Below are 22,568 nucleotides of genomic sequence, written 5' to 3'. Positions count from 1 at the left end.
TGTTTTGGGCGCTTAGAGACCCAAATGGGGAATGCCCAATACGCAGACGACGAACTATGTTCGTCCCGGAGTTGATGAGTGATATCCATGGTGATGAGATAATCCCATAAAGTATTGTAACCTGAAAATCAATTACTGAGATCAGCTTGTAGCACTTTCGTCGAAGATGTATCGGCTTCCCTGTCTTTTCCACCAATTAAGGCTCTTATTACAGCCCAAATCCAAAGTTGAGACTTGGAAGTGATGGAGGGATATTGGCCGTACTCGGGTCTCGGGTTTCAAAGTGCGAGAAATCTGTAGGTTCACTACCAGACCCGCATTCATGGACTAGACAAAGTCCAGCAGGTGACGAGGGCGACTTTTCAGTACATTACTGCAAGTTCGAAGCCAATTGTTTACATTCTTACGCGTCTTCACCGAGAATTTAGCGTTACCGTCCGAGTACGAGAGTTTCTGTTGTCTTTCTCTACAGACAGTCACACACATACATCCTTGCAAGGACCGAAACCGACAAGAAAGATTTCAACACACAATCTAAAGAACAATTGTGAATGTCGCAAACTAGCCATGTTGATTGAATGAAATTCGTCGTATTCGTGTTAGTCGGTTAGTCGGCCCAAGCCGAGGTTTGGAGTTGGTTGGAGCACCTCACACCGGTCTAAAGGGCTACCCCACAGATCATCCTTTACTTGACGAAAACTGAAGTGCCTGGTGTCACCTTACTAGATTGTTTGCTTTTTGGAGGAGCCCCTCAGCATCGTGCAAGTGCCAATGGAATGCTTGGCGGGAGCCAAGGGTGTGGTTGCCACCCTTCCCGCGCTCAAGGTTCTGACAGAAATTCTTGGCTCGGTCCATCATGCGACCTGCCAGTGAAAGATGGTGTGTTCGACCTGGCTCCAAAAGACCGACCAATCCCAGCGGATGTTTTCTCAGAACGTCCTAGCCATGCGAATGACAACCCCTCAGTCAAGCTGGTGTCCAAATTCCATGACGAGTTTTTAGTGTTAGTGTAGATCGTCTATCTGCATGCCACACTCTAGTGCGCGAACGAGAGTCGTTTCTAGCCAACCACGATCCCTGAGTTACGTTACCCAGCTAGAGTGTCTTGCATCGCCATGTTTGATGGGGTCGTGTTTGGTGATGGTGGGCGGCTCGTCCATGCGCCAGCTGAAACGGAAGACTTTAACCCCGATGCAAATCAGGTGGACTGGTTTTTTAAAGTACGCGGCTACCCGCCACAGACTTCGCTTGCGAGCAGTTGTATTTGTGCTTCTCTACATTTTGTTTGGGTTTAGTCTTCTATCATGTTCAACAATCTCTCTTCCATTGCGCTTCTAGCGCTCCCGGCTCTTCTGCTTTACCTCTACTCGGCTGTTTACTACCGCCGCTTCAAGCAGTTTGCGAACTACCCGCAGGTGAAACCATCGTTAATGTGGGGCCATCTGAAGATTACCAACGAATTTCACCAGCGGCGCGACGAGAAAGGATGCCAAATCGGTACCAGCCCCTCGTTACGATTTTGTTGGAGTATTCTGAAGTCACAAACATTTCATCTGATGCAATTCAACCGCTAGATCACGCCCTGGGAGATATGTGTGAGACAATGGGAAACCCCCCAGTCATGCTCTACGACCTCCGCCCCATCAGCCGACCAATGCTTCTCATTCGTAGCCACTATGTGGCCGAGCAGGTCTCAAGACAGTCCAAAATGTGGCCGTATAGTACGCCAAAGTCTGATACTATGGCATACCTCTGGCCCCTGGTTGGAAAGAAGTCAATTGTGTTGACAAATGTGAGTTCGGATCTGGTCCGCCAAGTACTGCGATGAAATTTACGAATAGCGATTCAGGGTCCGGGTTGGAAAGACATGAGAAAACACTTCAACCCCGGGTTTGCTCCACAGCACTTGATGAGCCTGATGCCCGTGATTCTGGAAAATACTCAGACGTTTGTTGCTAAGCTTGACAGGCTTGCAATGACAGGCGAAGTCTTTGAACTGGAACCGCTTTGTACCAATCTCACATTTGATATTATAGGTATGTTTGGTTGTTGATCATGACATTCTCGATATGATGACTTACGATTTCCCCATAGGTGCCGTGACCATGGACGTTGAACTAGGCGCCCAGCTCCCAGAAGAGCAGCAAGGGGACTTCATCAAGAGCTACAAAGAGTTCCTTCTCTCTTACAGAGAAAAGGGCGGCATGCTCAAGTGGTGCGAGAACCTGTTCTCAGACAGACGGCGCAAGGTTCTCGCCGAGAAGGTGGACGGCTTCCTCACAAATGTCATTCGAAGCAAGTTCGATGACATGAAGAAAACCAAGGCAGTATCCAGTCGGAGCATCTTGGCATTGAGCCTCAGCGACACCGATGTTCTGACCCAGGAGATCATTGACGGCACGAAAGACCAGCTCAAGACCTTCATGTTTGCGGGGCATGACACCACCAGTATCCTTCTGCAATGGGCAATATACGAGCTGTCCCGGACCCCGCGAGCCATGAAGACGCTTCGTGCAGAGCTGCAAGGTCTCTTCGGTCCAGATCTCAGCCCCGAAGCTATCCGCAGGGCCTTGTTACTGAAGGGAGATGAGGTTACGCAGAGGATGACGTACACGTCTGCCGTCATCAAGGAGACTTTGCGTCTCTACCCTCCTGCTGGGTCAGCACGCTTGTGTCCTCCAGGATCAAATTTCCATATCCAGCTTCGAGATGGCAGCAGCCTCTGTGCGGATGGAATGGTACTGTACAACTGCGCAACCCTGATCCAGCGTGATGTTGAGGTCTACGGGAGTACCAAGGACGACTTCGTACCGGAGAGGTGGCTCGGGAACACCGATACGTCCATGGCAACGAACGACGATGAGAAGGCTGGTATCGGAAAAGCCGGCGAGAGTGAGATTCCGGCAGCAGCCTGGCGACCCTTCGAGCGGGGTCCAAGGAACTGCATTGGGCAGGAGTTGGCGAATATTGAGGCCAGAGTAATTCTGGCATGCGTTGTTGGCGGGTATGATTTTGAGAAGGTCGGGCTGGGTGAGGCGACGCTTGGTGTCGACGGGAAGCCAATCATCAATGAGAAGGGCCAGCACCGGTCCAACACCCAGCTCTACAATGTGAGTCTTTGCCTGACATGCAGGTTTTCACTAGTAAACAATGCTAACGAACTGGGGCAGACGCGACAGGTCACAGCTCGGCCAGTGGATTGCATGAAAGTAAGGGTGAAGAGTCGAGACCGCTCTTCATAGTTTGCGGGGTCTTGGCCACTGGTGGGGACAAAGACATGGACAAGTGTAATTGGAACCGCGTGGCAGGAGGAGCTTGGGGATCGTGATGAGCTTGATTTCTGTGTGGTCGGCAGAATGGTTGAAGCTTCGGCATCGAGGCCTCTCGCTTGAGCTGAAGTAAACATCCCAGCCAATCTAGCTAGCGCATGTTCTCTCTGGTCTCAACGTTTCAAGTTCCTTGACATACGAGGAAGGCTTGAGCCTTTCCTCCTTTGACGCCCGTTTCTCGCGTGTTCTCTTTGTCACTAGATCACGTCAAAGATGTAGCCTCGAACGGATGATTCCTATGCTGTTTTCTTTGTTTGTTATTGTCCAACGGACGTCGTTAAGCCACCAACGATCAGCTTGCCTAACTAGCGGCCAGCTGCAAAAAAGAAATAACTCGATGCCAAGAATCGGCGCTGTCGAGCGGCCGAAGATGGCCAGATTCTCATCACGACCGATGCTGCAGGAATATTGTATCCTGCATTCAAAATATTGTCTCCTCGGCGGTGTATCGTGCATGAAGCTGTTGAATTTCCGGCAGGGCTACCCCCTGACTGGAGCTAAAGAGTGCACGTCTCGGGCGTTAAAAAGATGCGACGAGACTGCGGTCAATGCGATATCGGATTTTAGCCAATGGGGGAAGATTTCGGTATTTTTCTCCCCAAAAACAACAATCTGATATGGCTACATTGGTGCTGCAGTCCAGCCGCACAGGCAAGGGTCGGGGCAAGAGGAGACAAATTGGGCGTGAAGTCTGTTCCCCGTGCCACACTAGCTCTGAAGATGGTTAGGACGTACACGAGTCGCCGGCCTGACCTGACATCTAGTCGCTAGAACCGTGAGACTATTGAAGGTAGCCTGCGGACCAGGAGTCGGCCCCCATTCTTTTTCTCCTAGCATAACGCATGGCTGGGCCTTTGTTGATATTGGAAACTCCATTCACCCTCGCCTGAGCGCAGGGTCTACCAACCACGCGAGGACAACAGATTTAGGTATCATTAACCGTAAGGATTGCTAGCTGGTCGCCACACAGAAGCTGGTCGCGGAAGAACGGCAGGCTGCCCGTCCCAGCAATGTGGAACGATCCCGAGAGCCAGGAACCTTCCAGACTAGCCGATGCTTGATGGGATTTGGCAGGCGGCAAACAAAGAACATCGGGAAAGATGTGGACTCAGAACCCCGTTGATTTACGCTTGTTTTACGGTTATGTCTCGTCGATCTCTGTTTCTGTTCGACGCGAGCAAGGATGTCTCGACATAACCACATCGCATCTCCAAGCAGAAAGTCGACATGCTATTTTGAGGCTCCCGCGATGCATCGACACTTGATGACGAGGCTCCTTAAATTACGACGAGTGTACGGGAGAGGCTGGAATTTCTGTCCAAAAGGGCATGATGCCCGGAAGACTGTAAGCTGAGAGTGCCTTGCCGGATGCACAGACAAGGACGGTTAGTCGAAAGGGCGCCAACGTTCGCGCGGCGCGTCCGGTGGCTTATTGAGCTGAGCTACTCGCCATTTAGGCCCTATCCCGAACTTGCACCACCGGGACTCTGTTGACATGGAGACTCCAGTCGCAGGGAACACTGACAGACACAAGCGGCAAAATAGGTCCTGAATGTATTCATGCTGGCGCGTCTGAATTTAGATATAAACCCTTAGACATTCCGGCCTCTTTCTCGACTAACTCACTCATCACCCTCACACTCCACTCCTCCAGCGTCACCAGCTTCATCATCTCGTCCGTCTTCGCTTCTGACATTTCAATTCCGGCTTCCCAACTCGCAAAATTCGCAATGCGTTCCGCTGTCATCATCGCTGCCGTGGCTGGCATGGCCGCTGCCAATCCCATTGTCGCCCGCGACACAGCCGCACAGGACGGTATTGACTTCGACGTCTTCGATGTGAGAAGGCCATCTGAGCATTTCAATCTCGACACCCAAGCTAATCCGATGTATAGGCCGCCCCCGAACCCACCAAGATCGGCCCGGCCGTTGGTGTCGCCAGCGAGAAGGCGACCTACAATGTTGCTTCCGCGTCGGCGGCCGCTGCCGCAGACGCCACCCAGAACCCCGTCTCGCCGGACTCGACTCTCGCAGCTCGCGACAACGCTTCACCCAATAACTCAGGATGCAAGACCAAGGAGCCCACTGGTTATGGGCCTACGCCAACTTCTGACACTTACGACGCATTCATGGCGAACACCGTCTACGACTCCGTTGCCAGCGCCGCCCCTACTATTGATGGATACAGTCGTTCCTTCAAGGCTTTGACGGGGGCCCTTGAAAGCAAGACTTACATCAGTTTTACCACATTGAAGACCTACGACCCCTACCTGTGCCAGCAGGTCAGTTTCCATCTTGAATGTTGTTAATAATTGAGACTGACGATACCAAGCAATGCGATGCTGCTCCTTTCTGCTACGCCTTTAACCTCTACTATGAGAGAGATCCCTTCTACTCACCGGACTATGACATCTGCCAGGACCCCAAGAGCACCATCAACATCAAGTGTAGTCTTTTTGGTGCTCAACTCGATTCCAACTCTGCTACGAACGTTGGACAGTGGAGAGCCGATTTCCATGTCGGTATCAAGGGTTCCAACGGTATGTCTCTTTTCTTCTCTTGTCATTAGAACAGAGCTAACACGGTTATAGGCTACATCAAGGACGCGCCGCCTCCACAGCAAGAAGGCTTCTCAGGACCCATCGCGCTTGGTGGCGCCATCAACGCCCCCGGCAATTACATGGGAGCCAAATACTACCCTGGTCCCTTCAACCCCGGCCAGTGCGCCGCTGCTTGTCTGGCGACTACCGCCTATGACAAGAGACACCCCAAGTCCGACGGCACTTACGATGCCTGCAACTTCTTCAACGCCTACGTCCTTAGCAAGAACGGCGCCCCTCAGGGAACCTACTGCTCCATGTACACTGTGGTTTGGGACAAGAAGTACAGCACCAACTACGGCCAGTACCGCGGCAGCGACCGCTACACTGTCTCGCAGAGCTACAGCTACAGCCTCACCAACCAGGACAGTGGTAAGCTTTGAAGTAATAGCTGAGCTTGAATATGGGCTTCGTGGTGCTCTATTTTCCGGGCCACCTATTCAAATCAAGATCGTGCCTAGCGGATCACTTGATCACATTCTTTCTAGATGAGTAGTAGAATGATTTTGCATAGAGATTAGAGTGCTTGGTTGTTGAATTTAGATAATGATAATTCGATGTTTATCATAACGCCTCGCGCATGCAATGAAGAGGACTATGCTCAATTGCTCATGAAGAAGTCTGAAGATGTTCCCTGTTGGTTTGGCTTTGCTCAGTCCTTTTCGCCAACGTAGTGTCACCTAAGGAAGGTCACTCAACATAGATAAACCTTCCACCAAGTCTTTCGCTGCTTGGTAGTCATAATGAACTGCGCCAAGTTCTCTCGGCGCTTAATGTCGGTCTCGAGCCAGTCGCGGTAATTAGATCCGCCGGGATATGCCTGGCATTTCTTGCAGAGCAATTCAGGCACAGTTGTTTGGAAGTGCTTCGTACGGACCCAGCCGCAATCGTTGCCGGTCAGCTTTGCATTCTCGCAGGGAAAGTGGAATTCGTTGGTCAGGAAGTTCACTGCGTTGGGGTGAGAATCTGAAGGCTTTCGCTCCACCAAGACGGTCTGAGGTTCCTGGCAGGTCTCGCAAGTAGCCTTGGCAAGTTGGCACATGGTTCTTGTTTGATGGGTACTTAGGCTTCTGCTTTCGGTAGACTTTCTCGGGTGTCGGTCGATGTTTAGATAGAATGTTGCTTGATGGTGAAGATAATCGTTAATTAAAAGGTCAAGCAGGCCAGCGAAGCCGCCTTTTGACCTAGTATGCCCTTGGGGTAGCAACAAAGCCTTCACCGAACAAAACGTCTGTTTTGTTGTTCTCGAACTATGGTTGAAACAGTTCTTTGTATCCTGCAGCAAAGCACGCGAGATCAACGCGTCGAGCCCGAGGAGCTTCTCATCAGTCATATTCTAACAATGGCATTAGCATTTGTGGCACGTCTGCAAAGCCCAAGCATTGGACAGAACAACGCCGATGTATGTAATTCGCCAACTAAGAATATCGATCAGGTAAAACCATACTTCTTGTACCCAGTTCACCAAGCTTGGCCCATACAACAGGGTTTGGGCACTCGAGAATGGCAATCATATTTCGAGTCTGAACACATACTTTGAGAATCCCTCAGCTTTTCCCGTTGCTCGTAACAAAGACCCATTCAACATCTTCCCAACCAGGTCTTCGCCTAATTCTCACCACCATGTTGTCCTGAACAGTCTGCAATGGCTTGGGCACCGCTTCGGCTAGGTTATTCTTGATAGGCGGCACTTGAACTCGGCCACCTTCGGGCGTCTCTATCTCAAATCCAAGGATCAAAGCAGCCAGTGCTCCTAGAATCTCCGCGTCGGCGAAGAAGCGACCGGGGCAGAGGTGCTTGCCGCTACCAAAGGGGTTGAAGGCACGACTCTGCGCGCGCTCTCGTTCTTTGTCCACGGCCAAGAACCGTCTTGCGTCAAACTCGTGTGCATTTGGGCCCCATGTAGCCGGATCAAAGTTGGCAATGATGGAGGGAACCTGGACATTGGCGCCCTTCTTCAATATATATGACTGTGTAGCCGCCGTCTCCCCAACTGCTGGAGTCGGTGTGTAACTGATCACAGTGTCCTCAACAACCCTGCGCGTGCCGGCATTGCGGTTCGTCAAACGCATGACCTCTTTGTATGTTGACAATAGAAGGGGACAGGCCGAACTGAGCTTCGCCACGGTGAAGGTACATTTGCGAGGCCAATGAAGCTGCATGCCATTTTGTCCATCCGCGGCCGTTTCGTCTTGGTCCTGGATGATGGCGATGTCCAACAGCTCCTTTCGTAGTTCCTCAACAAGCTTTGGGTCGCGAAAGACGTAGCATGTCATCCAAAAAAGCGTTGGAATTGCGTTCGTGACACTAGCAAAGAGCATTCCGAATTCGTGATCGGCAACGTCGTCGCTGGGTAATCCCCATTTGCGATTGACCGCCACGCGCCGCTTGACAACTGCGCTGACATTGGAAATTTGATTAAATTCCTCACGAAAGTACTTCCTAAGGGCTTGCTGAACCCTAGAACGACCACCATAGGCTTGTCGTGCCGTGATGGAAGGGAACGGCTGCATGAGAAGCTGAGACTGTCCTGCATCGTAGTCCCTGTCGTATAGATATGTTAGGGCTTGTCCTTAACAGAAGGTGGGTGTAATACTGACCAGAGATCTTGTATTAATGTCGGGCTGGCTGTCAGGGAGTTTTCGTCGCCGAAGAGAGAGCCCAAGGTCGCCTTGGTGAAAGTATCTCGTAACCACAAATACAGAGTTTTGTTTTCGAATTGTGGGCCAACGGAGTTGATGGTTCGCGAGATTCTTTTCAAAACGTAGGTATTCATCTCCAGCAGATCAGGCCCAGGAGAAAGTGGTGCATAAGAACGATGCTGATCATCAGTCCACGGCAGTGAACCGTCTGTAGGAGGGTGATGGAACAGGTTCATGATATTGGGCCCAAAGCCGACCATCTTTTCTGCGAACTCTGCCATAAAAGGAATCAGACTTAGAGCCTTGTTCCTCATAGCGACTTGGCTCAGTTGCGGATCTTTGATGATGTACATCTTCTGGGAGCCACCCATTGAGATTGAAAAGACTGGCAGGTTGGGATTATCTTGACTGCAGCGATCACACACTCTCCGCGTCAGCTGTTGTGTTTCTGATGGCCGGAATTTAAACCCCAGGATATGGCTTTCAACGCACCCAAGTTGGCGATAGTAATATTGTCTCAGTCCTAGTAGACCAATAATGTGACCGACAATTGGTATTTTCGGCTTCAACGCCGGCGGCTCCCTCGGATCTTGAGAACTACCTCGAAGCTGGGACCCGCCGACGAGGAGAATAGCGGCCAAGAAAAGAAGCAACCATGAATCAAAGCCATGGCTAGCGAGAAAGGTCCCGGCCAGATTGATGGAAGCCATATTGATGCGGCACGGCCAGACTCACAGAACACAATGGGACAATTAGTCTGCACGTCCTTGAAGACGACGCGTTGTGCGATTCAGCGTGGTGTGTTTACTATTCAAAGGAGGTGCATTGGTCAGTGCTTGCGGTGGAGCAACCGGAAATTTGTTGATCGTACTTGTCCAGGCCCGCATACCATCAATATTGGAGTTACACTAGGTACCTACTAGCCGAACGCAAACCTTACAGGCACTGTAAACGTCGTACGAATCAAGGGGAGCGGTATGGGTCGGCATGGTGGCGTTTACTGTATGTTCTGATTCTTGTCGGAGTTTCACACCGACAAGGAGTCTATGTTGAGGTTCACCTAAAGGTCGCCAGAGTCAAATTCTGGTGGAATGTTCGCTAATTTATCCTCCGGGCCCAAGTTAGGAACCGGGCTGGTGCATCATGAAGCCAGATCAGTGCAGACGATCGCACCAATTTGTCTTACGGCACAACGCTACTGCTGCATGCCTAAAACCCTTCATTCACAACAAGTACCATGTTGCTGTTTCGGGTTTTGTTTTTCTTTTCTTTTTTCTTTTTTTCCTCGGTTGGTTAGTTGGTTCGGTCCTTTTCCCCCTCCTAACCATGAAAGAAGGCCCGCAAGATGATGTCGAAACTTTCAAAGCCAGCGTAGAAGCGTATGGCAAAGACGATCTTCTGGAATGGAGACTGGCATGAGATATTTCACTATGTGAACTTTTGCCACAAGATGCCCCGAATTCTGGGTTATAAAGTCCCAGTCTTGGTTCCTCGATCCGTCACTTATTTACATTCGGACCCTCGGACTCTCTCTCGCACCCGGGAGGATTGCGCCCCACGCATGACGGCGATAAATACGACTGCTGTCTCAACCAAACCGACGGTGTTACTGATCTTTTGGAAGCCAAACTTGAATTTTAGGAAAGTTGACAGTGAAATGTGACTATCAGACTAACTTGATGCGATCCAGCACCTGCTCTTCTTTGACAAGCAAATCTACAGCCTCTCCGCTCATGATACCGGACACATAGGTCTCACCCACAATTCTGTAGCCATTATCCTTGCATCCACGGAGGATAAATGGCACTTGTGAGCTGATCAAAATAGCAACATGATCACCCGGATGAGCGTTTGCAGGACCAATGCCCAAATATCCGCGCGTTGTGACAAAGAATCGACGTCCTAGAGCATACTTCTCCACAGGAAAGTCGACTGTTTCCTGAGGAATGATTGATGGTGTCTTGGCGAAGGTTTTAAGAGCTTGTTTCCTCCTGCGTTTGGCGCTCTGTTCATCGGGACTTATGATGCCGTTGATCCATTTTTTGCAGCGTGATGCGGCGCTCAGCGCTCGCGCTCTTTTATCGTCCCGAACGCGACAAGTCCAGTAAGCATCCGGTACAACTGCTGGAAGCTTGAAGGGGCGGTGATAGAGATCGTATGGCTGCGAGTGCCACAAGTTCGCCAGCTCTTGGAATAGCTCTGTCTTTTGGAGCCGTTCTGCTTCTGTCCAATACTGCGGGTCAAAAGACTTTTCAAATCCTACAGCCAGCCAGTCTCTATCCTCACCAGCATCTCTCGTGGGCCGAGAATTTTTATTGAAGATTTCAGATATCTCAGCCAATTCCACTTGACCTGGCTTGGTTGATGTCAGCGGCGGTTTTGTACTGCTCCATGCTGGCGGCAGGCGAGGAAGCCAATCGTCAGGGCTTGTTGATAAATCGACAACCTGTCCAGCGAACAAAGCATCCCAGAATGCGCTCTCTCTGGCATCCTCACTTCCGTATGGATTCAAGTCATGGTTTTGAATCATTGCCATACTCTTACACTGAGCGACAGCGATCATGAAGTGAGTAGAAGCCTCCCAGTTTGAGTCTAAATCCTCAGGGAATGGTTCGTGTGTTGACTCGATGGTGTCCCAAAGAATTCCATCGACAGTCATGCTCTTGAGATCATGCGAGAATGTCGGCGTGCTGCTGGTGGCTTGGCTAATTCCTGCAGAGTAGGGCGGTCGTTTCTCTTTTGTCTCGTCAAGCCAATCCCGGAGGAATGCTCGCTGGGTTATTCTCTCGTTGGATGTCATGATTCGATCGAAGATCTCAGACATGCTTGCTTCAGTTTCGGCATCGATGCGAGGCTCACTTGGCAAGCACGTCAGCACAACTTCCCCTCGCCGAATGAGGTCTTGTATGGTGTTTTTAGCATCTGGTTGGTCTGGTGGTAGTTCGCTCAATATCTCTGCTTGAGATAGGGCGACCGCTACACCTCTTGTGTCTTCTAGAGCCTCTTGTGCCATGTCTCTCGCTTTGCTGTGCGTGGTGGGGTAGCCAATGGTATTGCCGTTCTGCTGCGGCACAGCCCACCATGGGATTGCTTCCTTGACCTCGGATGCCCGGTTGGGCAGAGGTCTTTCTCGACGCTTGAGAGACCAGTCAGGAACCCAAGATGGTCTGCCACTGAAGTAGTCATCCAGTGACCCGGAACAGTGTTGCAGTATTCCTAGCCCAGGGGCTCTGACTGCTGTGATAATGGCAAATCTTTGGTACAATTCCTCCATATCGATGCCATAATCCACAGGCAGCTGCGTCGTGTCCAGCCCGGGTCTGTTCCTCAACATTCCCTGCAGAGCATAGATCTTGTCCCTTGGATCAGTTGCGTCAAAATGCCGATACTTTGAAACTAGTTGCAAGAAGTCGTTCTGATCAAATCCCGTGGTGTGACCCTTCGTATAGATATGCTCGCCACTCCAGCGGACCGACTCGAGATGCAGAACGCTTTCCACATGGGGAATCGACTGGCGAAGGCTGGTTTCATGGACTTTGATCCGCCCGCATGCGAGGACAAGATCATGCCAGCTGATAGATTTGCTACCGCAGCGAACTGTAGCTGTCATCAGCCCGCCCCCGAGAGCGCCCCAGCAGACTTCTTGAACGATCCAAACCCTGGTCCACCAAGGCCTATTGAGAAGATTTCCGATCGCAGCCGCCGTCTCCGGTGGAACAGAAGGCATTCTGCTGTAGACAGTTGACCTTGAGAGTACCGCTAGCTTCTCCATCGCGACGTCACTATCGTCGGCTGCTGGTCCAAGCCAGATGGTGACAGCGCGAGAAGCGATGTAGAGGGCACTCATGACAGACACCTGTTGGTTCTTTTCGGCGACGTCATTCTGGTTAATGCACACTGCATCAATCCAGATTGTAACATCTGCAGTTGGGTCTCGGCGCTGTCGTAGAAAGCTTGCTAGGTTTGGCGTGATATTCAGAAGGTATGCCTCGTTAACTAGCACAGGTTCGCATGGTGCTTCTCCTCCCCAAGTGTACGACAGCGTCTCAAAATGTGGACGAGTGCGACCAGTTACAATCTCTAGTCGGCATGCAAGCGGCTCGGCGGAATCGTCCGCGGGTAAGAGATGAAGTAGTCGAAACTCCAACTGATCGTGGTTCAGAGATTCGTACTGGTACGGCCTGGTGGCAGTGTCGTGGGTTTGGCTCTCCATTCTTTCCAGCTCAGATTTTTGTAATCTTCAAGAAGGCCATATGCTTTTGTAAATCCGAAGTCGATGATATTGCAAGTCAACAGATTGTCGGTACGCGTACTACCTATAAGGTAAGAATACTGATTGTGGGGTTTAGGCAACAACATAGGCGCCATGACCTGATCCACCTCAGATGTGAAGGTACTTTTGTACCAACAGGCGCTGTGAGTAGTAGAATAATTACCATTTGCATTAAAATAGTAAAGAGTCATCTCTGAATAGTGCATAATTGAGAGAGTAAGTAAAAGAATTAGGACGATGCCCCGATTTACCATACATTTTCTCCGGCAGCAGAATCAATACGGAGTTTGATGTTTATGTGATTTGTCTGTGATCTTCGACCAAAAGAGGATACTTCATGTTGAAGTCGTAAGTCTTTCTCCTCTGACAAGCACTGCGATGCTGGAGCCCTCTCGAACCCGGAACTCTTCCTGCCCCCCAACCCGCAAGATGGCAGCTATGGCATAAGAGTGAACGGTCAATGACACAAAGTGGCTGGGATCGGTGGAGAAGATCTCATCCAGAACTTGCTGCTTCCTTGTGACATGACTCTCCGTGGTTTCAAACTGGTCTGCCTTCCACAGCTGATCTTCCTCGGTGAAGCCAGGTTCGATGATGTACTTGGGATAGGCTCCTTCGATCCAAGTCCTTGAACTCCTCTTATCACAAGTATGATCAGTCATACGCTCTCTCAGTCCTTCTTTGATAATAGGCCTGAACTCCTGGCCTCTACTCTCGACTAGATCGCCAAAGACAAGCTTGCTAGTCTCGAGGCAACGCCGAAGGGGACTCGTGTAGAATGACTCTGGAAAGGGAACTCCTTCAGCAGCTGTAGCAGCCTTCCAGAAAGCACCCAGGTCTCTGGCCTGAGTGATGCCTGTATCGACAAGCTCTGCATCGAGCCATGTGACGACCCCATCGCCGTCAAGTCGTGACCAATATCTCTATTGTTCGTTAGAAAGTGTCGGGCCGCCGTCACCAGAAAACGTTGCTCACATCCCACTCTGTCGTCCCAACCTTGGCCGCCTGGACGTTGTGGTACCCGAGGCCGTGCCTGGTTAGGTAAAGCACTTTGTAATCCACCCCATCGGGACTTTCATCGTTGAGTCGGTTGACGTGTGCCGCGAAACGATCCCATGGCTTAGTATCCCCGCTTTCCTGACGTTGGATCATGTCTCCAAAACCCTTGTCAATCAGACCTAGGCCAGGTTGCGTCGTCGCTTTGCCTCCGGGACTGTCATCGGCTTTTTTACAGTAGTCTATGAAGTATTCCGGCAGAATCGTAAATTTGTGCCGAGAGACAGGGTTCGCAGGTGCGGTCATTTTCGTCGCTGCTATGAGTGCGGGGAAGTTTCCCTGTGGAATTAAAACTTGAAGGGCGGATGCTAAGACATGAAGATGACAAGTTGCATGGAGGATAATTAAGCAGCGAAGAAGGCTAACTTGGCAATGATCTGGATGACTCAGTCATATTCGTCATGGCATTTACGGGAAATACCTAGTCTCATCGAGGCTGTGCTAGGTACAGCAGCCTATAGGGACGACTAGCTCAAATCAATTTCTAACCGCTTTAAGTTACTATACTCACGCTCTCTTCAGTACTTAACTAAATACTATATTATAATTATATATATATAAATAAGAATGTACTTATACTTAATTAATCTAACTTTTTTTCTAAATTATATACTTTATTTAACCTATATAATTTAAATCCTAATTAATTATACTATCTTTAAAATATTTCCTCTTATATAGTATTCCTTATTATAGGGGAGATTAAATACCTAAATAGTAGCTTATACTACCTTAAAGCCTAACTTTAGCTAATATCTTTCTATTTAATATATAGTATAAATCTTATATTAATTCTAATCTTAGATATAATTAACCTTATAGATATAAGTTATTTAGTATAAATCCTTTTTTTCTAGTTCTTAATTTTCTTAGACTAATAAAGTCCCTCCTATTTATATCCTATTAAAACTAACTATAAAACCTCCTACTCTTTTAACCCTTATAAACTTTATATCTATTTAGACTACTATAACCTTTTATAGCTATATTATAACTAGGAAGAATAAACGTAAAACTAATATCTAAGCTATAAAGAAGATATTAATACCCTCCCTAACGATTAATATCCTTCTATTATTATATATAGTTATATATTATGAAGTTAATAAGTATAGGTTTAAAGTCCTAATATATACCTATATTCCCCTCCTTAAATACTTTATAACTTAGCTATCTTTTATCCTAGTAATAAAATACTAATTATATAAAGAGATAATTTAAGTAATCTTTAGGTAGTTTATTATAGATAAGTAATACCTTAATTAAATATAGAAAGTAATTCCTATTAATAATAAAAACCCTATATATATTACTTACTACCTTAATAAAGTATATATAGCTATATCTCTTAGTGAATTCTTATATAATACTATAATACCTATTAAGAAGAATATTTACTCTTTATTACTTATTTACTTTAATTCTATTAATTTACTAACACTTAATTAAGTTTTATCTAAAAAAGTTTAAGTTTATAAATAAGTTAAAGTATTTATTTTAATAATACCTAAAGTAAAGTAATAAGAGATTAAGCTAGTAAATAAATCTATACTAAAAGATAAGAAATAACTAAAGTAAGAAGCTTAGTTTAAGCTTTAAAATAAAGTTAAGCTAGCTATTAAAGTTAAATAATAACTAACTATCTCTACTTAATCCTAAATAGGTACTACTTAGAAGCTTTTAGTAAAAGCACTTATTAGAATACCTTTATAAGTAACTATAAAAGAAGTCTCTTATAAATAGTTTTTTTTAAACTTTATTTATTTTAATTAATAAGATAATACTCTAGTTAAACCTCACTTAGAAGAAATAATTAAGGTGAAGAGGGATTAAACTAAAAATAGTTCTAAATAAAGGTATAGTAGTATATAAGGAAATAAATAGAATAGTATAAATAGAAAAACTAGAAATTAGAAAAAAATCCTTTTTATATAGAGATATAATATCTTAAATTTCTCTTTTTACTTTAATCCCCCCCCCTTTTATTAAGTTTACTCTCTATCTCTTCTAATATTAGATTATTAATATTAATACTTTTTAATAGTAAATACTCTTTAAACTATTATATCTTACTACTTAGTATATTAAGAAGTATAAGTTTAGGTAAACTTTAATAGAGGTAATATTATTATAACTTCTCTTATAAAAAGAGATACTACTTAAGTTAGGGAAACTTTATTATATTATCCTTTAAATACCTATTATTAGGAAGATTAGGTACTATATATAGGATATCCTAATAAAGTATAACTATACTTAGATATAAGTAAGTATCTAAATTAATTTAGTTATAGTTTAAAATATCTTATATAATCTATAAGTACTTAAGGTTAATTAGTTATAAGTAGTCTTATATTATTTAGAGATCTAGTTAATAGAATAAATATTATAGTTAGCTATTAAGTATATAAGAATGATTATATTATTTATAAATGTAGTAGGAATTCTATATATATATAAAGTTAGTAAAGTCTTAGTAGATAAGTAGTATAAAGATAAATAATATTATAATATAATTAGTAATTAATCCTAAGTGAAATAAGTTATACCTTTATAATAAACTAAAGTACTCTTAGATAATATTAGTATAATCCTTAGAAATATAAGTAATAAATATATATACTTACTAAAAAATAGATAATACTTAATATAAGTGTTCCTATTAGCTTTTAATTTTAATATTATAAATACTTTTTCTAAAGATCTAATAGTCTTAAAATTTAATAGGAATTTCTTCCCTATTTTATATCTTCTTATGTAAAGATAATAAGGACTAATAGGTTCTAGCTATAATTATAGTCTTAATACTATAATTAGAATAAATAATTAAAGGTATATAGCTAAGCTTTAAAATAACTTTAAGATATTAGGCTATTATATTATAAGATGTATATACTAAGATCCTAATATAAAACTATATAATAAATTAAGAGTAGGTATTAATACCTATATAGATCTTAAAGCTATATAAAAGTAATTTATTATATATATTAAGTGACTAAATAAAATTTAAACTAGGCGTTATCTAACCTTTCTATTTATATTATATCTCTTATAAATAAGTAGTAATATTATTAGGAAAGATTTTATAATATACTTTATAGAGGATATTATAGCTAATAAGATAACCTTATTAGCGTATAAATATATAGAGATATTTTTATCTATACCCTCATACTATATATACTTCTTAAGTTAATAATTAGAAGAATATAATTATATAAGCTTTTATAGCTATAAGTTATTCTATATTTTAGTGTTAATATATATTATTCTTCTAATATAAATCTATAAGGCTAATAGGAGTTATTATAAACCCCTTACTCTGAAGAGTATAAATAATACTTAAATTAGTGAGATATTATTAGAAAAAGAGCGCTTAAATATAGGTAAATAACTCTAAAGTAAGGATTATATAAGATTTATAATAAAAGTTCTATTTTTGAAGTTGCTATTTAAAAGTTACTTTTAAGAGTTAAATATAATATATTAAGATTAGATATATAATAATTTTATTATATAACTAGTTATCTTATAACTTTATAAAGATTTCTAACTAGAATTAATCTAAATTAATTTGCTTTTAGGGTATTTTAAGCTATTATATATAGATATATATATTTATAAATAATACTAAGAGGATTTATATAGTACTATATTATAATATATAAGAATATAAAGCTATATTAATAGCTACTTAGTCTAGTATTAAGGCGTAAAGCTATATATAGGTTTATAAGGCTTAAGCTTTACCTATAAAGCTATATCTAGAAGTATATAACTTAGGCTAACCCTTTTTAATACTATATAAACTAGAAGTTACCTAAACGCCTTTATATATATATATATATAGATATATATAGCTAATTATAACTTAGGTTTAATCTTACCCTCCTCCTCTATAGTAATTAGTAATAAACTCTTATATATAGGAGTAGATATATTTATATTAAGGTAAGTATACTTATTTATAAGGATAAAGAAGATTTTAATAGTTAAATAGAGGTTTCTAATACTAAGTATCTCTATAATTTTACGTATAATAGTGTTATTACTTAGTTTAATATTAACCTTATCCTTAAACTCCTCTTAGTTTTAGTATAGCTATTTATAGGTATTTTTAGGCTTAGATAGGGCTATATATTTAGTTTTAGCTTTAATTAGAGTTATCTAGGGGGTATTAATACTATCTATATCTATAGATATTAGTATACTATTAACTATAGCTATATAGGAGTATATAGAACTTATAATAAGTTTTTATAGAGTAGTTCTTATTATTTAAGATATAATAGTAATTTATATAATAGCTATAGTCTAAAAAGGTAATATAGCCTTTATATAAGCTATTTCCCTTATAGTAAGTAGTATATACCTTATCTCCCTTTAGAAGGTCTCTATATATAAAGGTAAAAACTTTATTACTAACTTAGTTATAGATAATATTAAAGATTAGGAAGGGGCTATTAATATATAAATAATCTCTAAGGTGAATAAGATACTAAGGCTATATAAATGTTAGTATAGGAACTTTAAGGATTATATTAGATTATATAGAGGTATATACTATTAGGTATATTTATAACTAACTATTTAGTTTTAAGCAAAATAATATACTTAAAACCTAGAATATATATTAGTAAATTTATATATATATAAATAAATAGTAGTATATATACTTTTTAGTAACTATTTAGTTATAGTTAAGCTTATATAGTTATATATAGGATTATATAGTATCTTAGCTAGAGCGTTCTTAGGGAGCTTTATCTTATTAATTGCAGTTAGGATTAAGAGGATAGGAGCTATTATAGGCGGTTATATATACTACTATACGAAATATATTAGTATCTATATATTAATAATAATAGGAAATAAAATAAAATAAAAAAACACTTTTATAAAGGGGGGTATATATTTATATATAGGGTAACTCCTAGAGAAAAAAAGAAGAAGAAGTTTTAAACTAGGGGGGCTTTAGTTTAGAAAGTATTTATAGGTGGGGATATAGCGCTATAATTAGTAAATTTCTAACTAATTAGAGCAGTATAAAAAGGCTATAGTATATACCCTCACTTAATTATTCTATAGTGTGGTGTGTATATATGGAAATTTTTGATTTGAGCTAGTCGTCCCTGCAGGCTGCTGTAGCTAGGCGCACTTCCAGCTGGAGCTACAGTGCTCGCTGTTGTGGCGCTTTTCATCTCACCCACACAGTGTCGCCATCCGCGCAAGGATCTAGTCTCAAATGGAGATTCCAAAGCTCGTTTTGTGTAGTTTGGTATGTACTATCTACAGGGAGAATATACTATTTGTATAGGCCTAATTTCGTCCTTAGAAATCAGAGAAATCAAAGCTAGTCATGCCGGATGAGAAGAATAACGATGCTCAATCGCTAGCTCCCTCGCAGTGTACCCCGCACTTCCTTCTTCCGCTGGGGATACTTACGAAGGTATACTACTAATCGATATTACTTCACAACTTCGGTACCAATTGTGGCGCGGCCTCCAATTGCTCCTGTGCTAACTTCACTGCATGTGCTGCCATGCCCCTGTTTTGATGTTAGCCATGTTCGCAGTTTTCTGCTGTTGCGGATCAACTCACCATGATGCCTGATATCCTGCACCAGAGGCACCGTAATTATGTATTACCAACCCATCCCCGCCCTTCTCGGCCTCAATTCTAGGGCCGCCCTTACGATTTGGTCTTAAGCCCACACCATGCTTGATCACCTTTAGATCCTCAGGCCTGCCTAGCTCAGGAGCCAAAGCACAGCATCTCTCCATAATCTTCTTCGCCAACTCGGGATCCACGTTCTTGTCCCAGTTGCCGTCCTCGCGGCAACCACCAAGAACGATACCTCCAGCGAGAGGACGCTGGAAGACATATGTAGTGTCGTTGTCGACTCGACGAGGCGATCTGAAATACATCCGTTGCAGTGGCTGAATGGGCTGTTCAACCAACACCGTCTGGCCTCGAGTCGGGTACATGGATTTGTCCTCAACTCCACCGAGATGATAAGATCCTAAACCAGTGCAGTTGAATACAGCCACGACGTCGGCTGAAATGCGAGCCTCTTTGAGGTGGGAAATCTGACGCCGGAGCAGAGACACGCCCCCTTGCCTACATTGTTCCAAAAGCCTGGGCCGAGTTAATTATAGCGGTCAATCTGAGTTCGAGATGGGTAACACCAACCACTGAAGGTAAATCTGGGAATTGACCACAAAGGTGGAGGGCAAGTCTAGTCCAAACACAGCCCCCTCAGGCAGCCCATTCTCGTTCAGCGAGACTGCACCACCGACCAAATCATCATACCACAACTTTCCGGTTCCTTCGCTGAGTATCTCGGCATCCTCAATCTTCTGGTCAAAAATCATTCTAAGAGGAGAACTCTTGATTCCTGCTTCAGGGCTGTGCTTGGCAATTTCCTGGAACCTCTCAAAGGTAACGCGGTCGAATGACTCGAGGAGCCCATTGTCGCTTGCTGAGGAACACCAGTTTGCGCCGGCCCATGGGGAGCAATAGTCGATATGGTAGTCGCCGGGGAAGTATTCTGCTAGAATAGTGATGCGCGCTGATGGATATTTACCTCGGAGGGTAATCGCTGTTGAGAGGCCGATTACGCCGGCTCCAAGCACCACGAAGTGCCTCTTGTCCGAAGACTTCGTAACCATGATGTGGTTTCTTGATGTCGAGGTATCTGGACCAAGCATACAAAGAGGCAGGCAAAAAAGTCAAGATGTCGCTGCCGCAGTGCCGTCCCGCAAAGATTGCGGTATGGTCCGATCATAGCTGTGGGGTCGCGTCGAGAACAAGTCCGAAATCGGCGTTCCTCGACCGGAAGTTGACTCCGGTTGCGGGCGTCACCGGCCTTCCTGGGTCCACATTTCCGCGGATGAAAGCATCGGGCCCGTCGTGACAATTCCATCATATTACGGAAGAATCAACTCCGTAAGTCTAGTATCTCTCAAGTAAACACTCTGTCAGATGTCCCCGTGGCCGCGGGCTCGAAAAGAATGCAGCGTCGGGGAGCCCCCGACCTATGTCGGCCTCATGCGACCTGCCAATCTTGGGATGCGCTGTCGTCTTTTATAGTCGGTATTTCGCATACTAGGACCCGCTGTTCGTCATTCTCGCCGACGAATCCCAGCCCCGCGATAAAACGCCAGCTCCCCTTTATGAACATGGGTTGAACCTGGGAGGAGCACCATCAACTTAGAATCAACACCTCTCCAACTGCCTAACATGAGAATCACCAACTCTGAGCCGCACTCGTTTATTAATCTCCAAGGAGGATGGCCGACTCCCCGCTTGCACCCGGTGAAAGACCTTGAGGCTGCTTCTTCCTCCTTGTTCCGTCAAGAGGATGTTGCGAAAGAGCTTCTTAGATATGGAGCTGGACTTGGGAGGCCGTCTCTGCGAGATTTGATCGGAAAATGGCTGAATGACTTTTACCAGCCGGCTGCCGGCTCTATTCCAGGCGTTCGAATCGGCGAGACAAATGGTGCATCAAATGGCCTAGCGACAATTCTTCAAAAGTTCACAGACCCAGTCTACACCCGCGCGGTCTGGATGGTCGAGCCTACATACTTCCTCGCATGCCCCATCTTCAGAGATGCAGGTCTCGCGGGTCGCATCAGAAGCGCACCAGAAGGGCCGGACGGCGTGGACCTTGACTTTCTCGCAAGCGAGCTACAACACGTCGATGAGACGTGGCCGGACAAGACTTCAGGACCGAGCAAGTCGGCGAAGTTGGGATATCCCAAGGTGTATCGCCATGTGGTCTATCTTATCCCAACTTTTTCGAACCCTAGTGGGAAAACCATGACCTTGGAAAACAGGAAGAGACTTGTGCAGTTGGCGAGAAAGCATGATGCTCTGCTGATATCTGACGATGTCTACGACGTGCTCCGGTGGCCGGCGAAGGAGGGTTTCTCAGCTGAAGCTCTTCCAAAGCCTAGCTCACGCTTGGTAGATGTGGACAGAGAGCTAGAGGGCACATCGACGTTTGGGAATGCGGTCAGTAATGGCTCCTTCTCCAAGATCGTGGCGCCTGGCATGAGGCTTGGTTGGATTGAAGCCACTCCCGTTTTCTGCACAGCCATCCGTACTGTGTAAGTGCTTCGCCCATGCCCTTAATTACGGCACGAAAGATTGACTTTGTTTGCAGCGGCGCTACCGCTTCAGGTGGCGGGCAAGCTCACTTCTCTTCCCTCTTCGTGGAAAACGTGCTTGCGGATGGGGCTCTAACTCGGCACATCAACGAAGTTCTCATTCCTACTTACCAACAGCGCTATTATGCCATGGTCAACACAATCAAACGTGTTCTCTATCCTCTGGGTGTGAGAATTGCTGCAGAGGAGGCCGCACAAGAGAGCGGTGTCGCTGGTGGCTTCTTCCTCTACATAACCTTTGGAGATGGCGGCGCCGACTTTGCGTCGGAAATTTCTCGGGTTTCTTTTGAAGACTTCAACCTAAAGATTGGGCCTGGCCAGATATTTGGCGTGCCTGATGACCCTTACAGTGAGCAAAGGGGCAGGGAATCATACTACAGCGGCGCGAGACTTTGTTGGGCGTGGCATGAGGAGGAAGAAATTGTGGAAGGCATCGAGCGATTGGCGGTAGTGATCAAAGGCGTTCAAAGGGCGATGAGCTAGGTCGTTGTCGAC

The 22,568-nt window shown here is 44.8% G+C and overlaps 7 protein-coding genes across 7 annotated transcripts; 3 read left to right on the top strand and 4 right to left on the bottom strand.

Moving 5' to 3' along the window:
* Positions 1 to 1,304: 1,304 nt before the first annotated feature.
* Positions 1,305 to 3,207, top strand: GCG54_00002948 (putative sterigmatocystin biosynthesis P450 monooxygenase; the record flags this gene model as incomplete). Its single annotated transcript, XM_045403028.1, has 5 exons — positions 1,305 to 1,497; positions 1,575 to 1,792; positions 1,850 to 2,036; positions 2,095 to 3,110; positions 3,187 to 3,207. 5 exons carry the CDS (start codon positions 1,305 to 1,307, stop codon positions 3,205 to 3,207), a joined length of 1,635 nt encoding a protein of 544 aa, XP_045271155.1.
* Positions 3,208 to 5,059: 1,852 nt separating this feature from the next.
* On the top strand, positions 5,060 to 6,311 carry GCG54_00002947 (uncharacterized protein; the record flags this gene model as incomplete). The annotated part of the gene is made up of 4 exons (XM_045403027.1): positions 5,060 to 5,167; positions 5,224 to 5,610; positions 5,661 to 5,868; positions 5,920 to 6,311. The coding sequence occupies 4 exons, from the start codon at positions 5,060 to 5,062 to the stop codon at positions 6,309 to 6,311; spliced, it is 1,095 nt and encodes a 364-aa protein (XP_045271154.1).
* A 1,164-nt stretch (positions 6,312 to 7,475) lies between these two features.
* On the bottom strand, positions 7,476 to 9,280 carry GCG54_00002946 (25-hydroxycholesterol 7-alpha-hydroxylase; the record flags this gene model as incomplete). The annotated part of the gene is made up of 2 exons (XM_045403026.1): positions 7,476 to 8,472; positions 8,529 to 9,280. The coding sequence occupies 2 exons, from the start codon at positions 9,278 to 9,280 to the stop codon at positions 7,476 to 7,478; spliced, it is 1,749 nt and encodes a 582-aa protein (XP_045271153.1).
* A 956-nt stretch (positions 9,281 to 10,236) lies between these two features.
* On the bottom strand, positions 10,237 to 12,783 carry GCG54_00002945 (uncharacterized protein; the record flags this gene model as incomplete). Its single annotated transcript, XM_045403025.1, has 1 exon — positions 10,237 to 12,783. One exon carries the CDS (start codon positions 12,781 to 12,783, stop codon positions 10,237 to 10,239), a length of 2,547 nt encoding a protein of 848 aa, XP_045271152.1.
* A 395-nt stretch (positions 12,784 to 13,178) lies between these two features.
* On the bottom strand, positions 13,179 to 14,145 carry GCG54_00002944 (putative phosphoglycerate mutase; the record flags this gene model as incomplete). The annotated part of the gene is made up of 2 exons (XM_045403024.1): positions 13,179 to 13,766; positions 13,819 to 14,145. 2 exons carry the CDS (start codon positions 14,143 to 14,145, stop codon positions 13,179 to 13,181), a joined length of 915 nt encoding a protein of 304 aa, XP_045271151.1.
* A 5,229-nt stretch (positions 14,146 to 19,374) lies between these two features.
* On the bottom strand, positions 19,375 to 20,573 carry GCG54_00002943 (D-amino-acid oxidase; the record flags this gene model as incomplete). Its single annotated transcript, XM_045403023.1, has 3 exons — positions 19,375 to 19,450; positions 19,504 to 20,040; positions 20,095 to 20,573. 3 exons carry the CDS (start codon positions 20,571 to 20,573, stop codon positions 19,375 to 19,377), a joined length of 1,092 nt encoding a protein of 363 aa, XP_045271150.1.
* Positions 20,574 to 21,144: 571 nt separating this feature from the next.
* Positions 21,145 to 22,556, top strand: GCG54_00002942 (uncharacterized protein; the record flags this gene model as incomplete). The annotated part of the gene is made up of 2 exons (XM_045403022.1): positions 21,145 to 22,013; positions 22,070 to 22,556. 2 exons carry the CDS (start codon positions 21,145 to 21,147, stop codon positions 22,554 to 22,556), a joined length of 1,356 nt encoding a protein of 451 aa, XP_045271149.1.
* Positions 22,557 to 22,568: the final 12 nt, after the last annotated feature.

The sequence above is a fragment of the Colletotrichum gloeosporioides genome (genome assembly GCF_011800055.1).
Source record: "Colletotrichum gloeosporioides strain Lc1 chromosome Unknown consensus_4, whole genome shotgun sequence".
Taxonomy (NCBI): Eukaryota; Fungi; Ascomycota; class Sordariomycetes; order Glomerellales; family Glomerellaceae; genus Colletotrichum; species Colletotrichum gloeosporioides.
This window is presented reverse-complemented; position numbering and strand designations above follow the sequence as displayed.